A 20,235-nucleotide genomic window follows, 5' to 3' on the forward strand; every position below is an offset into this window, starting at 1 on the left:
TCTGTGAAGATTATCTCAGATTTCAGACATCTGCAGGCGGCTTTTCTATGTAGGATTTCGTGGACCCTTTCATTACAACTTCCACCGAGGGGCGCCAGATAATTGTAATAATAATAATAATAAAAAAACAGCAGTCAGCTTCTTCTGAGAATAAATCCGGATTTGGTCTCCCACCTGCGGGGAAAGGAGGAGGGAAACGCATCTGGGAGTTTCCAACTATACCATATGTGGATATCGGAAACAGAGACGTCACCCGGGTTTTCCGCTCGCTGAAATGACTTGGCGCCGCATCCGCCCGGGCCATATATGGGGATAAAGCGAGCGAGGCAAAATGCGGGGCTCTGCAATAAAGTTGAAAGACAGGCAGATAGTGCGAGAAACAGCCGAGTTTAATATTCACCGGCTGAAAAGTAATAACAACAGGATAAATTGGGAGTGGGGAGTATTAGACATGTTTGGATGAGCGAGAGAACAGTAAATACGTTTTAATAACCCCGAATCTTGGTTTATGAAGCAACTTCTGACTGTTTTAAAACCCCTCACGCTAACCGCGAATAAAGTTGGTAACAACGGCCAAGAGCAGAAACGGGCAAGTTAGTAAACATCAGCGAAATAAGAGGAAGGCGGGACATCCTGTTCAATGTCCGGTGGAGGGTAGGGGAAGTGGTGACGGGACAGGGGTGTGGAGTACCGAGGGGGTTGGAAACTACATAAAGGAAGGTCCCTCCCCGCGGGCCAGTGATTGAAGAAACGGCGAGGAAGAGGCAAGTGGAGAGGTTTGGCTGGGACTGTCAAGTTTCTCTCTGTTCTCGTCCCGATTGAAAAGTCTTATTTAAAGTGTTCCAGCACTCCCTCCTCTCTCGTTCCCAGTAACTCCACAAGTCGTTTTGTTATTCCGCTTGTTCCACGGGTCCCGTCTGCCCTATCGCTTCCAGCCCATGGATTTGAAAGCGGAGGCTCAGCGTGTGATGGCCGTGGCGTTGGGCAAGATGTACAGCTGCCGGCTACAAAGGGGCGGTGCTCGCCTCCACCGAAGCTTACTGTTGTCGCTGGTGCTCAGGGGAGCCCAGGATGTCTACCTCGGCCTCAGAACCGCCCGGCTGCCGGCGCGGGAGGAGCCGGCCGCCGCCGTAATGGAGGTGCAGGGCGAAGTCCGGGGAGCCGACTCGGCGGGGAGTCCGGCGCAAGGTATCGAGCTGATGGACTGTTCGGCGCAACCCCTCGCTACCGCGGAAAGCCCGGCGCAAAGAATCGAACCGGCGGAGCTGGGCAACTCGGCGGCCGGGACCGAGTCGCAGGGGGTTTCCGGGCGATGTATCCAGTCGGGACAGTATGAGCAGCCCGCGACGCCCGAGCCGGCTCTCCGAGAGAGTCGGAAACTAGCCGAACACCGGGCGGAAAGGGGCAGGAAGCGGACGAAAGGCTGCCCTGAGCCCGAGGGACTCCCAACCAAGCGGGCCAGGCTGGAGGAGCAGGAGGAGAGAGAGGCGAGCCCTCCGTCTCACGTCCTGGCTTCCAGCCTCGGGACGGGACTGCAGCTCAAAGTCAAAGAGTCACAGGGACCACCGATCTGGCGGGACAGAGTGCTGGGCGAGTTGTCCATGTGGGTCCGACCCATCGTGGCTTACTGAGAGGCGGTAAACCTCGAGCAGGTTTTGGCTCGGAAACTGACCGGAGCTTTTGGCAAAGGAGCTTGCCCTGAAATCCAGACGAGGCAACTCCCTGCTGGCCGAGAGATCCGCCCGTCTGGCCGTGCTGAGTCGCCCTTAAAGGTGTCTGAACAGCGAAGAAAGTGTAATCACAGGCTTAAGCTGAAGACAAAGACTGCAATGGAAAGATTATGGTGCCTCGAACCCAGAAGAGACCAGACCAATTAGTATCATGCTGCACAGCGGCAGGATTCTCTGAATAATCCTGACTTGTTATAACTCGGCTTGTCCTTCCAATCGTCAACAGACTGATCTCGTTATTTGTTTAAAGTCTACGTGCGTGTGTGTGTGCGAGAGAGACAGAGGAACCCGCTCATTAGCTGTGGGCGACATGAGTCACGCACATTGAACTTGTTACACCTCATTGCGTCAGAAGGTAACTTATATGGAAGTCGGAAATATATTTTTAAAATTCAGGACTTGTTTGGCATTGAGTGTCACGCACCATCCTTTTAAAGACTTATTTTACACTTCAAACTTGGTGGTATTGTTACCTCAGAAGTTAAATTCTGCATACTTGAAATGTAGTTGTAAAATTTTAAAGTTGAAACGGACCAATAAAAATGATTTTTTTTTTAATTGCAAGCTAGTTCTCACTGATTCTATTAAGGCTTTAAAGCTCTGTTACTAAAATGGTTCTAAGGCAGGGATTTCTGCTTCAAGGTTAGGTGGACGCTGTTAATCAAAGGCAGACAGATTTGATAATATGTACAACATTAGATAAGGTGAAGTAGGGAGAAGTCCTCCAAGGAAAGGGGGGGGGGGGTAATTGAACACTGGAGGGAGGGGCTTGCTGATGTAATCCTGCCTGGTGTTGCTGATAGCTGGAAACGCCTTGGCTCCCTGTCTCCTGGGCAAGCGAGCAGGAAACCGGCCTCCTTCCTGCTTCCCGAGACTAGAGCGGTGAAGCGGGACACCTGTCACTTGGAAAGGAAGTCACTTTCCGACATCAGGCAGTAATTTTGTAGGCTGGCGACCTACTTTGACAGGCGAGCGGCGCCTAACAAGCTCCACACGTGGTATTAAGAATGAGTTGGGGGGACTTTGCAGCATAATTATTGTGGGCAACCAACAGGAATTCTGCAGATGCTGCAAATTCAAGCAACACACATCAAAGTTGCTGGTGAACGCAGCAGGCCAGGCAGCATCTCTAGGAAGAGGTACAGTCGACGTTTCAGGCCGAGACCCTTCGTCACCAGCAACTTTGATGTGTGTATTATTGTGGGGTTATTTTCGGACTTCTCTCCCAGCTTCTTGCTGGTGGATCAGCTTCGGCTACGGGATGGGTTGGAGAACAATAGCATAGTGGTTAGCCAGCGACCTGGGTTCCGTTTCTGCTGCTGTCTAAGCAGTTTGCACGCTCTGCCGTTGACCGTGTGGGTCTCCTCCCGCATTCCAGAGACCTATCGATTAGTAGGCTAATTGGTCAGTATGGATTTGTTGGACAGAAGGGCCTGTTATTGTACTTTGTACATAAAATGAATGTCTTTATTTTTCACGGGGGGGGGGTTTGTGGTAGGAAGAAACCTCTGATTGTATAGGCCCCCCCACAGCACCGCATTGAAATGCACCAGTTATCTGTCCAAATATTTTGACAACATGGCTCCCAGCTACTTCCTGACCCTCCACATCACCAGATTGGGGAGAAAAGGTAACTGATAGGTGGGTCTTGCTGAGGGGGTCTTGTTCAGCTAACTGTGCTACAGGGAGACACGCGACGGGTCAGTCATAGCATTATAACTGGAGTGTGAGAGGTGACTTAATTCCTGTGATAGAATAAAGACTTGAAGCAGTTATTATCTAACCAGTTAAACATCTGCATCCGGTCAGGATTTGCTATATAAATAACAATAAAAGGTTATAGATGAATTGTTAAGAAACTAAGTTATTTTCAGTTTCTGGAGGATAAAAAATAATTTTGCCAGATATGTGCAGTTCCTCTGAATTTGACTGGAAGAGTTGCCCTCCGGAGTCTGGGACAGCAGGGGTACTCTGAGAATCGGTAATGAAGCCCTGAAGAAGTTTAGATACACCATTGTAGTGGTTGAAGAGGTCTAAGGTCTGAAGTTCTGCTTTAGCCTCGTGTCTCACGGGCTCTGTGTTTCCTGGTCAGCAAAGATGTGTGTTGGATCAAAGCGGGGGTCAACGCTCAATGTGGCACACACACACACAGTGCTGGAGGTCTCAGCAGGTCAGGCAGCATGTATGGAGGAAATGGACAGTCAATGCTTCAGGCTGAGACCCTTCATCAGGGCCTGGTCTGAAATGTTCCCTTTGTAGATGCTGCCTGACTTTGAACACAATATTACAGCACAGTACCAGTCCTTCAGCCCATGATGTGCCAACCTTTAAACCTACTCCAGGATCAATCTAATCCTTCTCTCCGATGTAGCCTCCATTATTTCCATCCTCCACATTCCTACGCAAGAGTTCTTAATTCCCCCTAATGTATCTACCTCTACCACACCCTTGACAGGACGTTCCGTGCACCCACCACTCTGTGTAAATTACTTGCCTCTGACGTTCTTTTCCCCTCCCACCCTGTCATTTTCCTCCAAACACCCAAAATTGTACCCTCTATACTTGCTGAGTTCGTCCAGCTTTTTGTAGGTGTTGCTCAAAGATGACAGCATCTGCAGGATCTCCTGTCTAAGCACTAAGAGCATGTGATTTTATACCTTCCTAGTTCCTGCAGAGGCTTTGAACTTTCAAAATCTGAACTCAATACAGTCTTCAATTTCAGTTCTCCACGGATGTCCCTGAAACTAAACACTGCCCCGTTGTGATTTGGAATTATTTACTTTTTGCTTCTTACCAAGAAAATCTGCTCCAATTTCCCACTCTGTGCCTTATGTAAATATTTGTTTTCCTTTCAGCATCTTGATAACCTTCCATGAACTGTTCTGAGGAACTGCCGAGCTCTTTAGTGAGCCAACTGAAAGACATTTGCATCCAGAAGTGGGATCAGACTTGTAGGCATTGGGAGTATAGTCAATATTATCAATGGCATAATTACAATCTGCAGACATCATTATGTTCACTAACTGCTGTAAAATCTCACCTGGTTGTTCAGGGAAGTTTGCTGTTCTTCAACCAGTTTTCCAGTTAACCAGCTATTCCAGTTCCAAACCTCTTTAACTGCTTCTGAAATGGCCAGTTCACAGTCACTTAATAAGTGCCCACCTGTGCCGTGAGAGGTTAAACTAGACAAGAACTAGGTGGGACATCTCTGAACAGTATATGAATGTTTATGGCTCAAGATTGATGAGCTAGTTTGGGCCAAGGGAATACTTCCCTTCCCACTCTGACCATTGAGTTGGTGCATTTCCAGCATGTTAGAGTCAAATGTTGCTGGACCTGGGTAATGAAACCATATGCACATCATGACGCAGAAATCAGGCCACCCAGCGCAGCTGATTCAGGACTTGGATCAGTACAGCACAAGAACAGGATTTTCAGATCAGATATATTGGTGAGACCCGACGCAGACTGGGAGACCGCTTTGCTGAACACCTACGCTCTGTCCGCCAGAGAAAGCAGGATCTCCCAGTGGCCACACATTTTAATTCCACATCCCATTCCCATTCTGACATGTCTATCCATGGCCTCCTCTACTGTAAAGATGAAGCCACATTCAGGTTGGAGGAACAACACCTTATATTCCGTCTGGGTAGCCTCCAACCTGATGGCATGAACATCGACTTCTCTAACTTCTGTTAATGCCCCATCTCCCCCTCGTATCCCATCTGTTACTTATTTTTATACACACATTCTTTCTCTCTCTCTCCTTTTACTCCCTCTGTCCCTCTGAATATACCCCTTGCCCATCCTCTGGGTCCACCCCCCACCTTGTCTTTCTTCCCAGACCTCCTGTCCCATGATCCTCTCATATCCCTTTTGCCAATCACCTGTCCAGCTCTCGGCTCCATCCCTCCCCCTCCTGTCTTCTCCTATCATTTTGCATCTCCCCCTCCCCCTCCCACTTTCAAATCTCTTACTCACTCTTCCTTCAGTTAGTCCTGACGAAGGGTCTCAGCCTGAAACGTCGACTGTGCCCCTTCCTAGAGATGCTGCCTGGCCTGCTGCGTTCACCAGCAACTTTGATGTGTGTTGTTTTCAGATCATGATGACACCTAATCCCTTCTGTCTGCACATGGTCTATATAATAAATCCAACTCTTCCCCTCCCCTCCCCTCCCACTGTCCCCATTTCTGCATATTCATGTGATTATCTGAGAGCTCTTAAATGCCTCCAGCTCCTTCAAACTTATCCCCTCACCTGAAATGCCCTCTAATGTGGACATTTTCACTCTGGTAAACGTATACCAGCTGTCTACTCTATCTGTGTTGTTGTTCCTTCTCACGCCTTGTGGCCCGTCAGGCGGTACTTTTGCCATTTCCATGGCATTCGACTGTTTTTTATGAGCCAGCACGGATGGAAAGCACGCAAGGAGCCGGCTGGCTTTGAACTCGGGACCGTTCACCTCAGGGTCCACTGCTGAAGACACTACACCACTGACTGGCTACTCTATCTATGCCCCTCATAGTTTTATAAGGTCTCCCTTCAACCTCTTGCTACTCTGGCGAAAACAACCTAGTTTGTCCAACTCTCCTTGTAGCACATGCCCTCTAATCCAGCCAGCAACCCCTTCTGCACCCTCTTTAAAGATTAAACATCCTTTATATAATAGGGAGGTGAGAAATGAATACAATTATAATAATCATTTAGACTGAATTAATCACGGGAAAGTTGGCAAATATTTCATAAAATTACGAATGGCCCAATCAGGTGAAGGCAATTCGGGGCATCATAATTGGCTGACCCCTTCCTGAAATAGCCATCCAATCGGATGCACTCACCCGGCTAATTTCCCCTTACCCCTGTGAAAGATGGCGATGTGGATGAGGCCATGAATCAAAACCAAATCATTTCAGAAATGTTTCCCCATCTTCTGACTCACAAGTTGAATAACATCTGACCAGGATCTAATTTTGGCCCATGACTAATGATATGGGCGGAGGAAACGGCTGACATATTGATCGTTTTTGAGATTTATACTTGTAACTATCCAGAAACATGAAAGTGTAAAATGCATTCAAGTATCAACGTGTGGCCTTGAGGAAACAAATTGGCATGGCAATGGCACGCAGGAACAGAAAGAGCCAGATGGACATCAAGTCCACTCTACAGTCAAAGTAGTTCAAGGTCCTTTACCTTATCCCCATGTACCCTCGTAGCTGTCAAACATTTATCAATACTCAGGTTTAAAATTAACACTTGACTTGACCACAGTTTGTGTTTGTAGAAGAGAGTTCAAAAGTTTGACCACTGTATACAGAAGTATTTCTAAACCTTGCTCTTGAGTGGCCTGTCTGGAACTTTTTGATTCTGCTCTCTGGCCTCAGACTTCCTGGCTAATGGAAGGAGGGTCTCTCCAACTACTCAAGTCAACCTTCTTTAGTATCTTGAAAGCCTCTGTCCAACTCATTCCCACTGCCCCAACACCATTTGGATTCAAGGCAATTACAACCCCAGTTTCTGGAGTGTCACCTCATGATAGAACCCCAGCTGCCCCGGTGTTGTTCTGATGAATCTGCACCACATTCAGTCCAGCACGGTACGCCCTTCCCAAGCTGTGGTGCCCAAAAACAGTACTCGATGTGTGGTTCAGTCAGGGCTGTGTCTCACTTGGTATAACATAACCTTAGTCACCAAGGAATGCAGCATAGAACCAAACTCTTCATTCAGCCCATCTCATCAATGCCAACTATGGTGCCCACCTAGATAGTCCCGTTTGCCTGTGTTTCTTTTTAAATCTTTTTATTGAATTAGTACACAAAAGGTAAAAGATATAGCAACCAATACATTGTTAAGATATAAATATACAAGTAATATTAATACAAAAAAAATGCAAACAACATAAGTGAGTTTTAAAATAACAAGGTAATATAATTGTCTACTAATTTTCCATATATATCGATAGAACGAGAAAAAAAAACCCAGAAAAAAACCCCAAAAAAACCTACCGTGCCTGTGTTTCAAAGTTCAAAGTACATTTATTACTTAAGTATGTATGCAGTACTCAACCCCGGGATTTGTCTTCCCAGACAGCCACAAAATACAGAAAAACCATGGAGCCCATTCAAAGAATAAGGAGAGCCCCCCATACATGAAAAAAAACGCCACGCAAACAGCAATAAAGAGATGAGTGAAAAACACAGAGCAGAACGGCCTGCTTCAGTTCAGCTTAGTGAGCATTAGCTGCAGGCCACCGCGACTCGAAATCACCCAAAACAGCAATGAGAAAAGGAGCAACCAGGAAGCGGATACACATCATAACGTGAACTACAGAGTCTGATCCTCAAACCGTGTCGATTAAACCTCGCTCCGACAGCACGAGGGAGAGAGTGAGGCCACTCAAACGCACGGACTTCCCCCTGGCAGCAGCGAGCAGGACACCGAACACCAACTCACATTCCACACTCGCAGTGCTGATCTCCATCTTCCTTGGCTCTTTAATCGAATGTGGGCTCGTGCCCTGCTCCAGGCTTCTTGGCTTCACTTCACCTCAGAGGTTTAGAGACCCATACCCCTCCAGATCCCTCACATCCACGTACAGGTGGAAAGATCACAATTTATTAGTTCTTCTTCTATATTTAAAGTATATCAATCAGTCTCGTTGGACCCCTACTGCTGCAAGCTTTTTTGTCATTTAGGAAGTTCCATGTAGCATATTACAAAATGTTTGCCTCACTGAGCAAGGCTTCATATCTCTTACTTTGAACAACACTATGGAATTACCCTCTTTTTAAACAATGTTCACTTTCTTTCTCCTATACTGAAAACACAGCCTCAGAATAGGACGTCCCTTTAGAACAGAGATGAGGAAGAATTTCTTTAGACAGAAGGGTTGAATGTATGGAATTCTTTACTATCAACAGCTGTGGAGGCCAAGTCATTATATTAAAGCAGAGGTTCATAAGTTCTTGATTAGTAAGGGTGTCAAAGATTATGGGGAGAAGGCAGGGAAATGTGGTTGAATGAGATAATAAATCAGCCATGATCAAATGGTGGAGCAGATTTGATAGGCTAATTGTCCTAATTCTGCTCCTATGTCTTATGGTCATCCTCTAGTACATCAGCTCTTGCTGGGTCTCACTCAAAGGTTGTTGGCCATCTTCTGATAACGAACTGTCCACGTCAGAGGCTGTCAATTTCCCCAGCCGACTCCATTTGGCTTAAGCATCCCAGCACACTCTTGGCGATCTCTCTTTCCTGTAGTTCTTAGGCCATCCAAGCTTCTACCTGTGCTTTGACTTGCACTTTCTTTGTCCCCCTGTACTGGCACTTTCTCTGTAACTGCTACACTCTATTCTGCAGTCTGGTTTTCCTCGGTTCTCGTGTGGTGTGGCCTTCCTTGATGACACACAAACAAACGTTTCTCACTGCATCTCGAAACATGTGACAACAATAAAACAAAATCTCAACGCAGTTCACCCATCACCTCACCACTCCTGACCGACATTGCACAGTTTCAGGATACCATAAGATATAGCAGCAGAATTAGGCCATTTGGCCAGTCGAGTCTGCTCCACCATTTCATCAGGGCTGATCCAATTTTCCTCTCAGCACCAATCTCCTGCCTCCTCTCCATATCCCTTCATGCCCTGACTAATCAAGAATCTATCGATCCCTGCCTTAAATATACATAAAAACTTGGCCTCCACAGCTGCCTGTGGCAAAGAATTCCACAGATTCACCACCCTCTGGCTAAAGAAATTACTCCTCATCTCCATTCTAAAAGGACTCCCATCTATTCTGTGGCTGTGTCCTCTGGTCTTAGACACCCCCACCATAGGAAACATCCTCTCCACATCCGCTCTATCAAGGTCTTTCACCATTCGATAAGTTTCAATGATGTCACACCTAAGGAATCGTGCAGAAGGACTCCCAAGTCCCTTTGTGCCTCAGTTTTTTTGTATTTTCTCTTCAGTAGTCAACCCTTTTATTTCTTCTACCAAAGTGCATGACCATACACTTCCCAACACTGTATTCTATCTGCCATTTCTTTGCCCATTCTCCTAACTTAAGTTCTTCTGCAGCCTCTCTTCTTCCTTAAAACTACCTGCCCTTCCACCTATCTTTGTATCACCTGTAAACTTTGCAACAAAGCCATCGATTCCACTATCCAAATCATTGACATATAACTTAAAAGGATCAGTCCCAATACAGACCCCTGTGGAACACCACTAGTCAATGCCGCCAGTCAGAAAATGCTCCCTTTATTCCCACTCTTTGCCTCCCGCCAATCAGCCTCTCCTTTATCCATGTTAGAATCTTTTCTGTAATACCATGGGCTCGTATCTTGTTAAGCAGCCTCATGTGTGGAAGTTTTAAAGTTTATCATCCTTGTTAATAAAATCCTTCCACGATCCCACGTAGGATGCAATGTTGAGGCTTTATAAAGCACTGGTGGGGCCTCATTTAGAGTATTGTGTGCAGTTATGGGCTCCTTATCTTAGAAAGGATATATTGTCACTGGAGAGGATTCAAAGGAGGTTCACAAAAATAATTCTGGGATTGAATGTCTTGGCATATGAAGATGGCTCTGGGCCTGTACTCACTGGAATTCAGAACAATGAAGGGTGACCTAATTGAGACCTATCGAATGTTGGAAGGCCTCAATAGAGTAGATGTGGAGAAGATGTTTCCTATGGTAGGGGAGTCTTGGACCAGAGGGCACAGCCTCAGAATATAGGAGCATCCATTTAGAATGTTGATGAGGAGTAATTTCTTTAGCCAGAGATTGGCAAATCTGTGGGATTTGTTTTTACAGGCAGCTTAGAAGCCCAGCCCTTACACATATTTAAGGCCGAGGTTGATAAATTCTTGATTGGTCAGAGCATGAAGGGATCTGGGGAGAAGGCAGGAGACTGGTGCTGAGACGGAAAATGGATCAGCCATGATGGAATGGTGGAGCAGGCTCGATGGGCCAAATGGCCTAATTCTGCTCCTATATCTTATGGTCTTGTGGTCTTGCATTTGCCTCCTCCCCTTCCCACCCCATTCCCCCGTCTCTTCAATCTCCTCCTGTCCAAAGTAAATTTATTATCGAAGAGCGTACTGTGTATGTCACTATTGACCACCCTGTGAACATTCACAGTAAAAGAAGTTCATTAGAATCAATGGAATAAACTAATAACTAAGTACTAAAGAAGTCAAACTGTGCAAATACTAAAACACTAATAATGGTCATAATATTAAATGCGGTAGTTGATATATAATACCGAGAAGAAGTTGTTGTTAGGGGAGTCCGTGTTGAGATGAGTGAAGTTATCCAAGCTGGTTCAGGAGTCTGAAGCTTGAAGGGTAATAACTGTTCTCAAACTGACTGTGGGACCCTAATGCTCCTGTACCTGCTTCCTGATGGCTGCCTGGATGACAGATACTACTCTCTTGCAGCAGTGCTCCTTGGAGATGTGCTCAATAGTTCAGCGTCTCTCCGCTCATTCTGGCCCTTGCATGTAATTGTCAAGGCCATAGTTTCTGCCATTCTCTCCCGAAAATTCCCCAACTCTCTTTCCCCCTTCGAAACCTACCCTCACTGAGTAAGATTTGATCACCTGCCCTAATATCCCACGGTAGTCTTCACCATAAATTACAAACCATGAATTAGGAACAGGAGTAGGCCACTCAGCCCGTCAAACCCGATGCCACATTTAGTAAGTTCATAGCTGTTTTTATTGTGAGCTCAAACCTGCATTCCCTTCCCAAATGAAATGCACTAAATCCTTTTTTAAACAAAAAGCAAGCTATTTCTTCCTAACTTTCCCCCACCAAACCAAAAAGGAAATGAAACCGGCCGACTAGATGGAGAGGCCCCACAAAGGTAAGGGTTTTGTTGCTCAACATGCAATGCCTCGGATATTCTGATTGTTTACATGTTCTCACCAGTATTGTGGTGAGCACCACAGTCTCACTGATGTTCAAGATTTATGAAGCATAACATAATTTTTTTATATTCAATTCCTCTAGTGATATACACCATCATAAGAACCATGAGACATAGGAGCAGAATTAGGCCATTCAGCCCATCAAATCTGCTGCACCATTCCATCATGGCTGATTTATTATCCCTCTCAACCTCATTCTGCTGTCTTCTCCCATAACCTTTGACACCATAAAGAACCTATCAGCCTCTGCTTTAAATATACCCAGTGACTTGCCCTCCACAGCCAAGTCATTCCACAGATTCATCACCCTCTGGCTAAAGAAATTCCTCCTCATCTCTGTTCTAAAGGGACAAGCCTCTATTCTGAGGCTGCGTCCTCTGGTCCTAGTCTTCCCAGTATCGGAAACATCCTCTCCATATCCATTCTATTCCATCAATAATCCTGAGAGCTTTCTCAATTATTTGCAGACCCAGCACACAGAATCTTCAGCAAGGCATGTAGCAGACCTCTCCGTCATTGACTGATGAATCTCCCATGAAATGGCTTGGCAAGTTTTATCTAGTTAATGTCCTATACAAAATGGCAGTAGTTTATTCTTCGGACTTCACTCACCTCCAACAGCACAGCAGCTCCAAGGTACTGAAGGTAATTATGTTCTTTATGTCAAATGGTAAAGGAAGGATTAAAGTCAATTTATTACTGAAGTACGTATGTGTAACCATGCACAACCCTGAGTTTCTTGCTTGGATCCTAACCCTGATTACACTGGACAACAATATTTTTTTGAAAGTTTTACTTCCTCAAAATTTTATTTTGTGTGGTTATGATAGATCACTTGAAGCTGAACACAAATATAATTTCAGACAACTTGTATCACGCAGGAACTTGGAGAAACTTTTATTAATATAATGTGTTTAGTTGCATAACAGCACTGAATCATTGCCTTAGTTCAACTAAGCTATAAGTGTTTTGTTGATGATTTCTTTTGTACTCACTGTCTGGGGCTTCTCACTTAAGTGTCCAACAATAATCAGCCAGCATTGATGGATTCCAGTTGCCTTGATAATGTTTTTCCATGACCACAATGTCCTGGTGAAACCTTTCACTGTGCTCATCGCCAACAGTGCCAAGATTTGCAGGAAAGAAATGGGAATGCAGAAAATGACTCTTCGATGACACGGTGCACTTGTGTGCTTGAAGCATGTTGTCAACCAGCTGCACGTAGTTTGGTGCTCTGTAGTTGCCAAGAAAATTTTCAACAACATCCTTGAATGCCTTCCATGCGATTTTCTCCGGTCCCACTAGAAGTTCTTCAAATTCCCTTTCTGTCATCGATGACCTGTTTGACTTGTGGACCAACAAAAATGCCTTCCTTAATCTTGGCATCAGTTTTTCTGACTTGAGTTATGAATTGAAATAACAAATATAGGCATGATAGAAAAATTTCATGGTGATTTTCATGATCAGCAACCCAAGGTCCATACGATACTCCCAAAGGTATTCAGGAAGCAAAATTTTTGATGTCCAGTTTTATTGGCATTTATGTTACGGTGCACAACCTTGAAACTGATTTTCTTGCAGGCATTTAAAGATAATGAAATACAATAGAAACTATGAAAAACTATAAATAAGAGAGACTGACAAACAACCAATGTGCAAAAGAAGATAAATTGTGCAAATTAAAAAAAACCGAGAACATGAGTTATGGAATCCTTGAAAGTGAGTGTATAGGTTGTGGAGTCAGTCCACCATTGAGGTGAGCCAATTCATCCACGCTGGTCAGGAGCCTGATGTTTGTAGAGTAATAGCTGTCCCTGGACCTGATAGTGTAGGCAGGGCATGACAAGTTTTAACTAATTAATGTTGCTATAGAAATGGAAGTAGTTTATTGCTCTGCTCTCACTGAGGTTGGGTGGTTTACAACCAGAGGTCGTGGGTTAAGGGTGAAGGGTGAAAAGTTTAAGGGGAACATGAGGGGAATCTTCTCCACTCAGAGGATTGTGAGAATGTGGAATGAGCTGCCAGCACAAAAGGGCAACTTTGCAACTTTGATTTCAATGTTTAAGAGACGTTTGGAGAGGTACATGGATGGTAGGGCTGTGAGAGCTGTGGTCTGTGTGCAGGTCGATGGGAGCAGGCAGTTTAAGTGGTTTGGCATGGACTAGAAGGGCTGAAGGGCCAGTTTCTGTGTTGTGACAATGAAGTCAGAGGAAAAGCTGAAACAGTGAAGGGCTCCAGTTATATTACAATCCGTGCCACTGGGCCCTGACCCTAGTCTGACAAGGCAACTGTGCATCAGCTTCCCCATGTTAAAAAGAAGTCACGCACAGGCGTTCTCCAGTAAGGGAATCCACCCTAACATCACGATTCAGTTCCATGGAGATCAACAAGTGGCGAAGGGGGCAGGATTGTGAGGTCTGGAACCCTCCAGTCATGAGCTCTCACTGGGTCAGAATATATAGAACCCTGGATCGACCCCTACAGCCACTTGAAGACCTAACATCAGACAACCCCTTCGGGAAAGATCATACTCGACTCAAGTGATTGCACTACTGCCTTTACAGGGAGCAGCAACACTTACTGGCCAGTTTACTCCTCAGGACATGTGTAGGAGGGATATGGAGGGGAAGGGCTATGGTTTGGGTACAGGTCAATGGGACTAAGCAGATTAATAGTTCAGCATGTAATAGATGGGTTGAAGGGCCTGTTTCTGTGTGGTAGTGTTCACTACACTATGACAAAATGGTCCTCACAGTGACCAGACCGTGTGATTAGATGAATACACTTCTGGCTGGCATCTTAAGCGTGATAGCTGGTTGGAGAGTTGCTGCAGTTCCAACCCAGGATCAAAGGTCAAATTGGACACTGTTGCTCAGTGAGTCAGTGCCGCCCTGATCTCAGGGTGTGTGAGATGATGAAGAAGGAAGAGAAACCAGAGGAGGTTGCCACATCATTTCAGTTGACTTCCTCATTATCTGTAACGTACAACTGCCACTGGTTTATCTCTGAATGGATCGGACGGTTTCCTTTATTCTGATTCAGGTGCCTTACGTTCTGTTTACTATCGTCACTTACCTGGACATCCACCGGGTGAAGCCCTGCACACACTGCCACCTCCTCCTTATGTCAACAAGAAGATATTTATGGAGTCTTATGGTCAAACAGATTACAAACAGGCCCTTTGGCCCGTCATATCAATGCTAACCTTTGTGTCTGTCTGCACTAATCCCATCTGCCCGTAGTAGATCCATATCCCTCTACCTTTCCAAGATGCAGGGTTTCAACCCAAAATATCAACAATTCTTTTGCTCCCACAGATGCTGCTTGTTGGATTTGGACCGTATATTGTCCGGAAGGTTCTTTGGAAGCCACGAATGAGGCGGATTCTTGTGGTTACAGCCGTTTTATCAGATGTTCAAATAAAGAAATAATAGTAACTGACTCAGTCTACTGTATGGAAGGAAGAGAGAGAGAGAGGGAGAGAGCGAGAAAGAGAGAGAGAGGGAGAGAGTGAGAAAGAGAGAGAGAGGGAGAGAGCGAGAAAGAGAGGGGGGAGAGATAGAGAGACGGGGAGAGAGAGAGGGGAGAAGCAGAGGGAGAGACAGAGACAGACAGAGATATTATGTTTTGCGACTTCAAAACATTAAGCTAATTCAAAGGGCTCTCAGGAGCCTGAAAGGTGGGTCTAACTTCAAGTTTACTTTAGGCAAGGCTCACACTTATCACATGATGGCATGATGGCATATGCAATTAATGTATTTTTACATATAACCCGTAATTAATTATTTAAACAAATAAGAATACAATCAGACTATATTTACAAGTTTACTCAAATGTTATTGAAATATTAAATACGCAAGAGAGACAGAGAGAGAGAAGCAGGTATCTATATATGAGAGAGAGAGAGAGAGAGATGCAGTGAGAGAGAGAGAAAGAATAAAACAAACAAAGAATCTTGCCTCATTGTTGATTTGTATATTGCAAACTAGTGCAAACTGGACAGAAGGAATTTCTTTTGATAAAAGGCTGGTCCTGGACTTATTTCATAATTTACTGGCATAATTTACATATTACTATTTAACTATTTATTAATATTTTCTATTACTATTCTATTACTATTTATTATTTCTATGACTATTACTATTTACTAATAGTAATATTACTATTACTATTTATTATTTATGGTGCAACTGTAACGAAAACCAATTTCCTCCAGGGTCAATAAAGTATGACTATGACTATGACTAAAAAGAGCCTATGAGACATTTTGCTTTATGCTGCCCAGGTTTACAGGCAAAAAAAAAACAGCACAAATATAGAACCAGCTTTACTCCAAGTTACTGAAACTTTACTGAACATTTACAAACAAACAGGCGATTTATAAGTAAGCATAAAGAAAGCTAACCTTCAAGCAAAGTAACAACTTAGAAGACTCTAATCTAACATTCCTGACCCAGGGGATCCCTCCTGCAGGTTGTTGCTCTGTCCAAATGCCTTCTAACGATTGTAATTGTACCTGCCTCTGTTATCTCCTCTATCAACCCACACGGTCTTCCCAGCATCGTGTGCGTTTCTCCCTTCACCATCCCATCTCCCTGTGTTGCCGTTCAGACTCTTGTTGTATTAGTCAGAGAGCAGAGGAGCAAGTTCACCTCTGCTTCTTAAACACGTTTTCACTGCAGCCAGTGCAAAACTCTTCGCGATTTCTACGCCGTACAAGAGTTTTAAATTGGTCTCTGAATTAGAATTTTAAAACTTCTCCCAGTCATAGTTTTACAAGAACTAGCAGTTTTACAAGAATCATATCAAAAGCGAGAGATGATACTAATCAGGAAACATTAGTTAGGACTGGGTTCTTTTCTCTGGTAAGAGTAAATTGGTGAGTTGGTTTATTATTGTCACATGTACTGAGGTGCAATGAAAAACCTGAATTCAGATTCAGATCTATTGATTACATGTACATTGAAGCATACAGTGAAATATGTCTCAGGGTGAAGAAGCAACACCTATTCTGTCTGGGTTGCCTCTAACCTGATGATACGCACACCGATTTCTCCTTCCTTTTAATTTTTTCCCCTTCCCCTTCCCCTTCCCCTTCCCCTTCCCTCTTCTTCTATTCCCCACTCTGGCCTCTTATCTCTTCTCACTTACCTATCACCTCCCCCCGATACTCCTCCTCCATCCCTTTCTCCTATGGTCCACCCTCCTCTCCTATCGTATTCCTTCCTCTCCAGCTCTTCACTTAGGTGCCCCAATCACTTTCTAGCTTGTTCTCCCTCCCCTCCCTCCACCTTTTTATTCTGACAGCTTCCCCTGTCCTTTCCAGTCCTGAAGAAAGTTCTCAGCCTGAAACGTTGACTGTTTATTAATTACCGTGGGTGCTGCCTGACCTGCCGAGTTCCTCAGCATTTTGTGTGTGTTGCTCTGGATTTCCAGCATCAGCAGAATTTCTTGTGTAAATGACCAACACACCCAAGGATAAGTTGGGGCAGCCTACAAGTGTGGCCACACATTCAGGCACCAACATAGTATGCCCACAATGGTCAACGCACAACAACAACAACACAGGCAGCAGCAACAACAGAACAAAATCAAGACAAATTCCTCTCCCGCCCACCTACCCATCAGACAGGCCTCCAGCCTCGGGACAGGCTGCCACTTTGGACTCTCAGACACTGGGCCTCTAACCTCCAGGCTCTGGTGCAGGCTCACAGATTTGACCTTTGGGCCTCTTCCTCTGGACACGCCGACTTCGGCCTTTGACCTTTCTACCTCTGGACTTTGGTCTTTGACCTGCCTGCCTCCTGATTTGCTGAGCTCTGGATCCACCTCTGGCTTTGCCCTTTGGACTTCGCCGACCTCTGGCTATCAACCCCAGGACTTGCTGATCAGAGCTTTGCATATCATCCATACAGATCACTTCATTACAACAGTGGGCTCAACTGCATCAGCACGACACTATTGCAGCTCAGTGCGCCCGAGTTCAGAGTACAATTCCAGTGCCACCCGTAAACAGTATGTATGTTCTTACAGTGACCGCATGGGTTTCCCCCGGGTGCTCCGGTTTTTTTCCCGCAATCTAAAGACGTACCGGTTCGTAGGTTGATTAGTCGTTCAAAATTATGCTGTGATTATGCTAGGATTAAATCAATCGGTTGCTGGGGGGCCAGAAGGGCCAGTTGTGTGTGGTATCTCGGTGAGGTATCTCCGTGAGGTATCTCGGTGAGGTATCTCGGTGAGGTATCTCCGTGAGGTATCTCGGTGAGGTATCTCCGTGAGGTAACTCGGTGAGGTATCTCCGTGAGGTAACTCGGTGAGGTATCTCCGTGAGGTAACTCGGTGAGGTATCTCGGTGAGGTATCTCCGTGAGGTATCTCCGTGAGGTATCTCCGTGAGGTAAGTCGGTGAGGTATCTCCGTGAGGTATCTCGGTAAGGTATCTCCGTGAGGTAACTCGGTAAGGTATCTCCGTGAGGTATCTCGGTAAGGTATCTCCGTGAGGTATCTCGGTAAGGTATCTCCGTGAGGTAACTCGGTAAGGTATCTCCATGAGGTAAATCGGTAAGGTATCTCCGTGAGGTATCTCGGTAAGGTGTCTCCGTGAGGTAACTCGGTAAGGTATCTCCGTGAGGTAAATCGGTAAGGTATCTCAGTGAGTTAACTCGGTAAGGTATCTCCGTGAGGTATCTCGGTAAGGTATCTCCGTGAGGTATCTCGGTAAGATATCTCCGTGCGGTATCTCGGTAAGGTATCTCAGTGAGGTAACTCGGTAAGGTATCTCCGTGAGGTATCTAGGTAAGGTATCTTGGTATCTTGGTAAGTAAATTAATCAGTACGGGGAGGTAGTACAAGGGAAACCAATAACAGAATGCAGAATAGAGCGTTACAGCTCTGGAGAAAATAGTGTGTGGGTAGACTATTTCTTAACAAGGTAGATTTCAGGTCTCATCATACTAGAGAATCATTCAATAGACAGTCCAAGAGTCTTATAGCAGTGAAATGGAGGCTGCCTTTGATGTTGTTGGTGGTCTGTGTACTTGAGTTTCTCTTTAACCTTTGCCTGAAAGAAGAGGAAGAGAGAATGACCAAGGTGGGATGGGCCCTTGTTCGTGTTGGATGTTTTCCTGAGACAGCAGGAAGCTGGACAGGGACAATGGCAGGGAGTCTGGTTTGCATGATGCCCTGGGCTGTGTTCGTAAGTCACTGTGGCTTGTTGTGGTCTTGGGCGAAGCAGGTTCCAGTCCAAGCTCCGATGCATCTGGGTATGAAGCTTTCTGTGGTACTTAAGTAAAAATTGGTGAGGGTCAACAGGAACATTCGCCTTCTGAGGAAGTAGAGATGCTGGCGTGCTTTCTTGGCCAGGTAGAGCCACAAATGACACTACAGCAGTATATTGTTTATTTATTTTGAGATATGGTGCAGAATATGCCCTTCTGCCCTTCAAGTCGTGCCGCCTAACAACCCCCAGCCTAATCATGGGACGATTTACGGTGACAAATCAATCTACCCCTCCAAGCGGACCACGACCTTGTCGTAGGGTTTGGAGGGTTGCGTGCCTCATTGACACAGGGAGCTGTGTCGGCTGAAGTCAGGCCTTTATGCTCTGTGCTCTTGGTGGGGCCACCTATGCTAAACAGGTCAAAGGGTAGATAGAGGCCAGACTAAGTGTGGTCCACCCGGTCCTCCAGGTTCGGGGGTTCAGCTCAGGGCTGACAACCCTGATTGGTAAAACAACATTGTTATGGAAACAGCAATGAAGAATCCTTCTACATCTGAGTGTGACGATAATCCTGAGTCTCTAACAGGGAGCTGTATGACTAAGAGCGTTGAAAACTGAGAGGAAGCTCTTGACATGATGACGAAAGCCTTGAACACCACCAGAGGTGGAGGCAGTCTTCATTGCTGCCCTAAACACCAGCGGCGTAACGGGTAGTAAATAATTAACCTACCAACTGGTACGTCTTTGGGCTGTGGAAGGAAACCGGATCGCCTGGAAGAAACCCGTGCGGTCACGGGGAGAACGTACAAACTCCTTACAAGCAGCGGCGGGAATTGAACCTGGGTCACCTGTACTGTACTGTTAATCACTACGCTACCGTGCTGCCACTAATGAAAAGTGATTTGACTTGAAAACTTAACCGCTTTCTCTCTCAGCGGATGCTACCTGACCTGCCGAGTGTTCCTAACATTGGCTGTCTTTGTTTCACATTTCTACCCTCTACAGTGTTTGATTTTTGTCTACTGTACCATCTCCAGGTGAGGCTACCTAAGTGGCCTAGCAACCAAACTGTGAGTTTCCTGGTCTGCCTACTTCACCCTGCCCAGGCTGCCGGGAGGACAACACTTCTGCTTTCTGTAAACAGTCCTCACGGCAGAGAGAGCAAAGCTTGGGTGCTTCCTGGGTGCAGGTGGGGAATTTTCAGAAGTGGGAGGGAATGCAGCCAAAAATGAGACAGTCTGCAGATGCTGGAAATCTAGAGCAACACACACGGAATGCTGGAGGAAGTCAGCAGGCTGGGCAGCGTCCACGGAAAAGAGCGGACGAGAGGGTCTCAGCCTGAAACGTCGACTGTT

General features: G+C 45.6%; 1 protein-coding gene across 1 annotated transcript; it reads left to right on the forward strand.

Moving 5' to 3' along the window:
• Positions 1 to 722: 722 nt before the first annotated feature.
• Positions 723 to 2,286, forward strand: ier2b (immediate early response 2b). The gene has a single exon (XM_063035573.1). It carries the CDS (start codon positions 939 to 941, stop codon positions 1,629 to 1,631), a length of 693 nt encoding a protein of 230 aa, XP_062891643.1. The 5' UTR covers positions 723 to 938; the 3' UTR covers positions 1,632 to 2,286.
• Positions 2,287 to 20,235: the final 17,949 nt, after the last annotated feature.

Source organism: Mobula hypostoma, chromosome 29 (assembly GCF_963921235.1).
Source record: "Mobula hypostoma chromosome 29, sMobHyp1.1, whole genome shotgun sequence".
In the NCBI taxonomy this organism is placed as follows: domain Eukaryota; kingdom Metazoa; phylum Chordata; class Chondrichthyes; order Myliobatiformes; family Myliobatidae; genus Mobula; species Mobula hypostoma.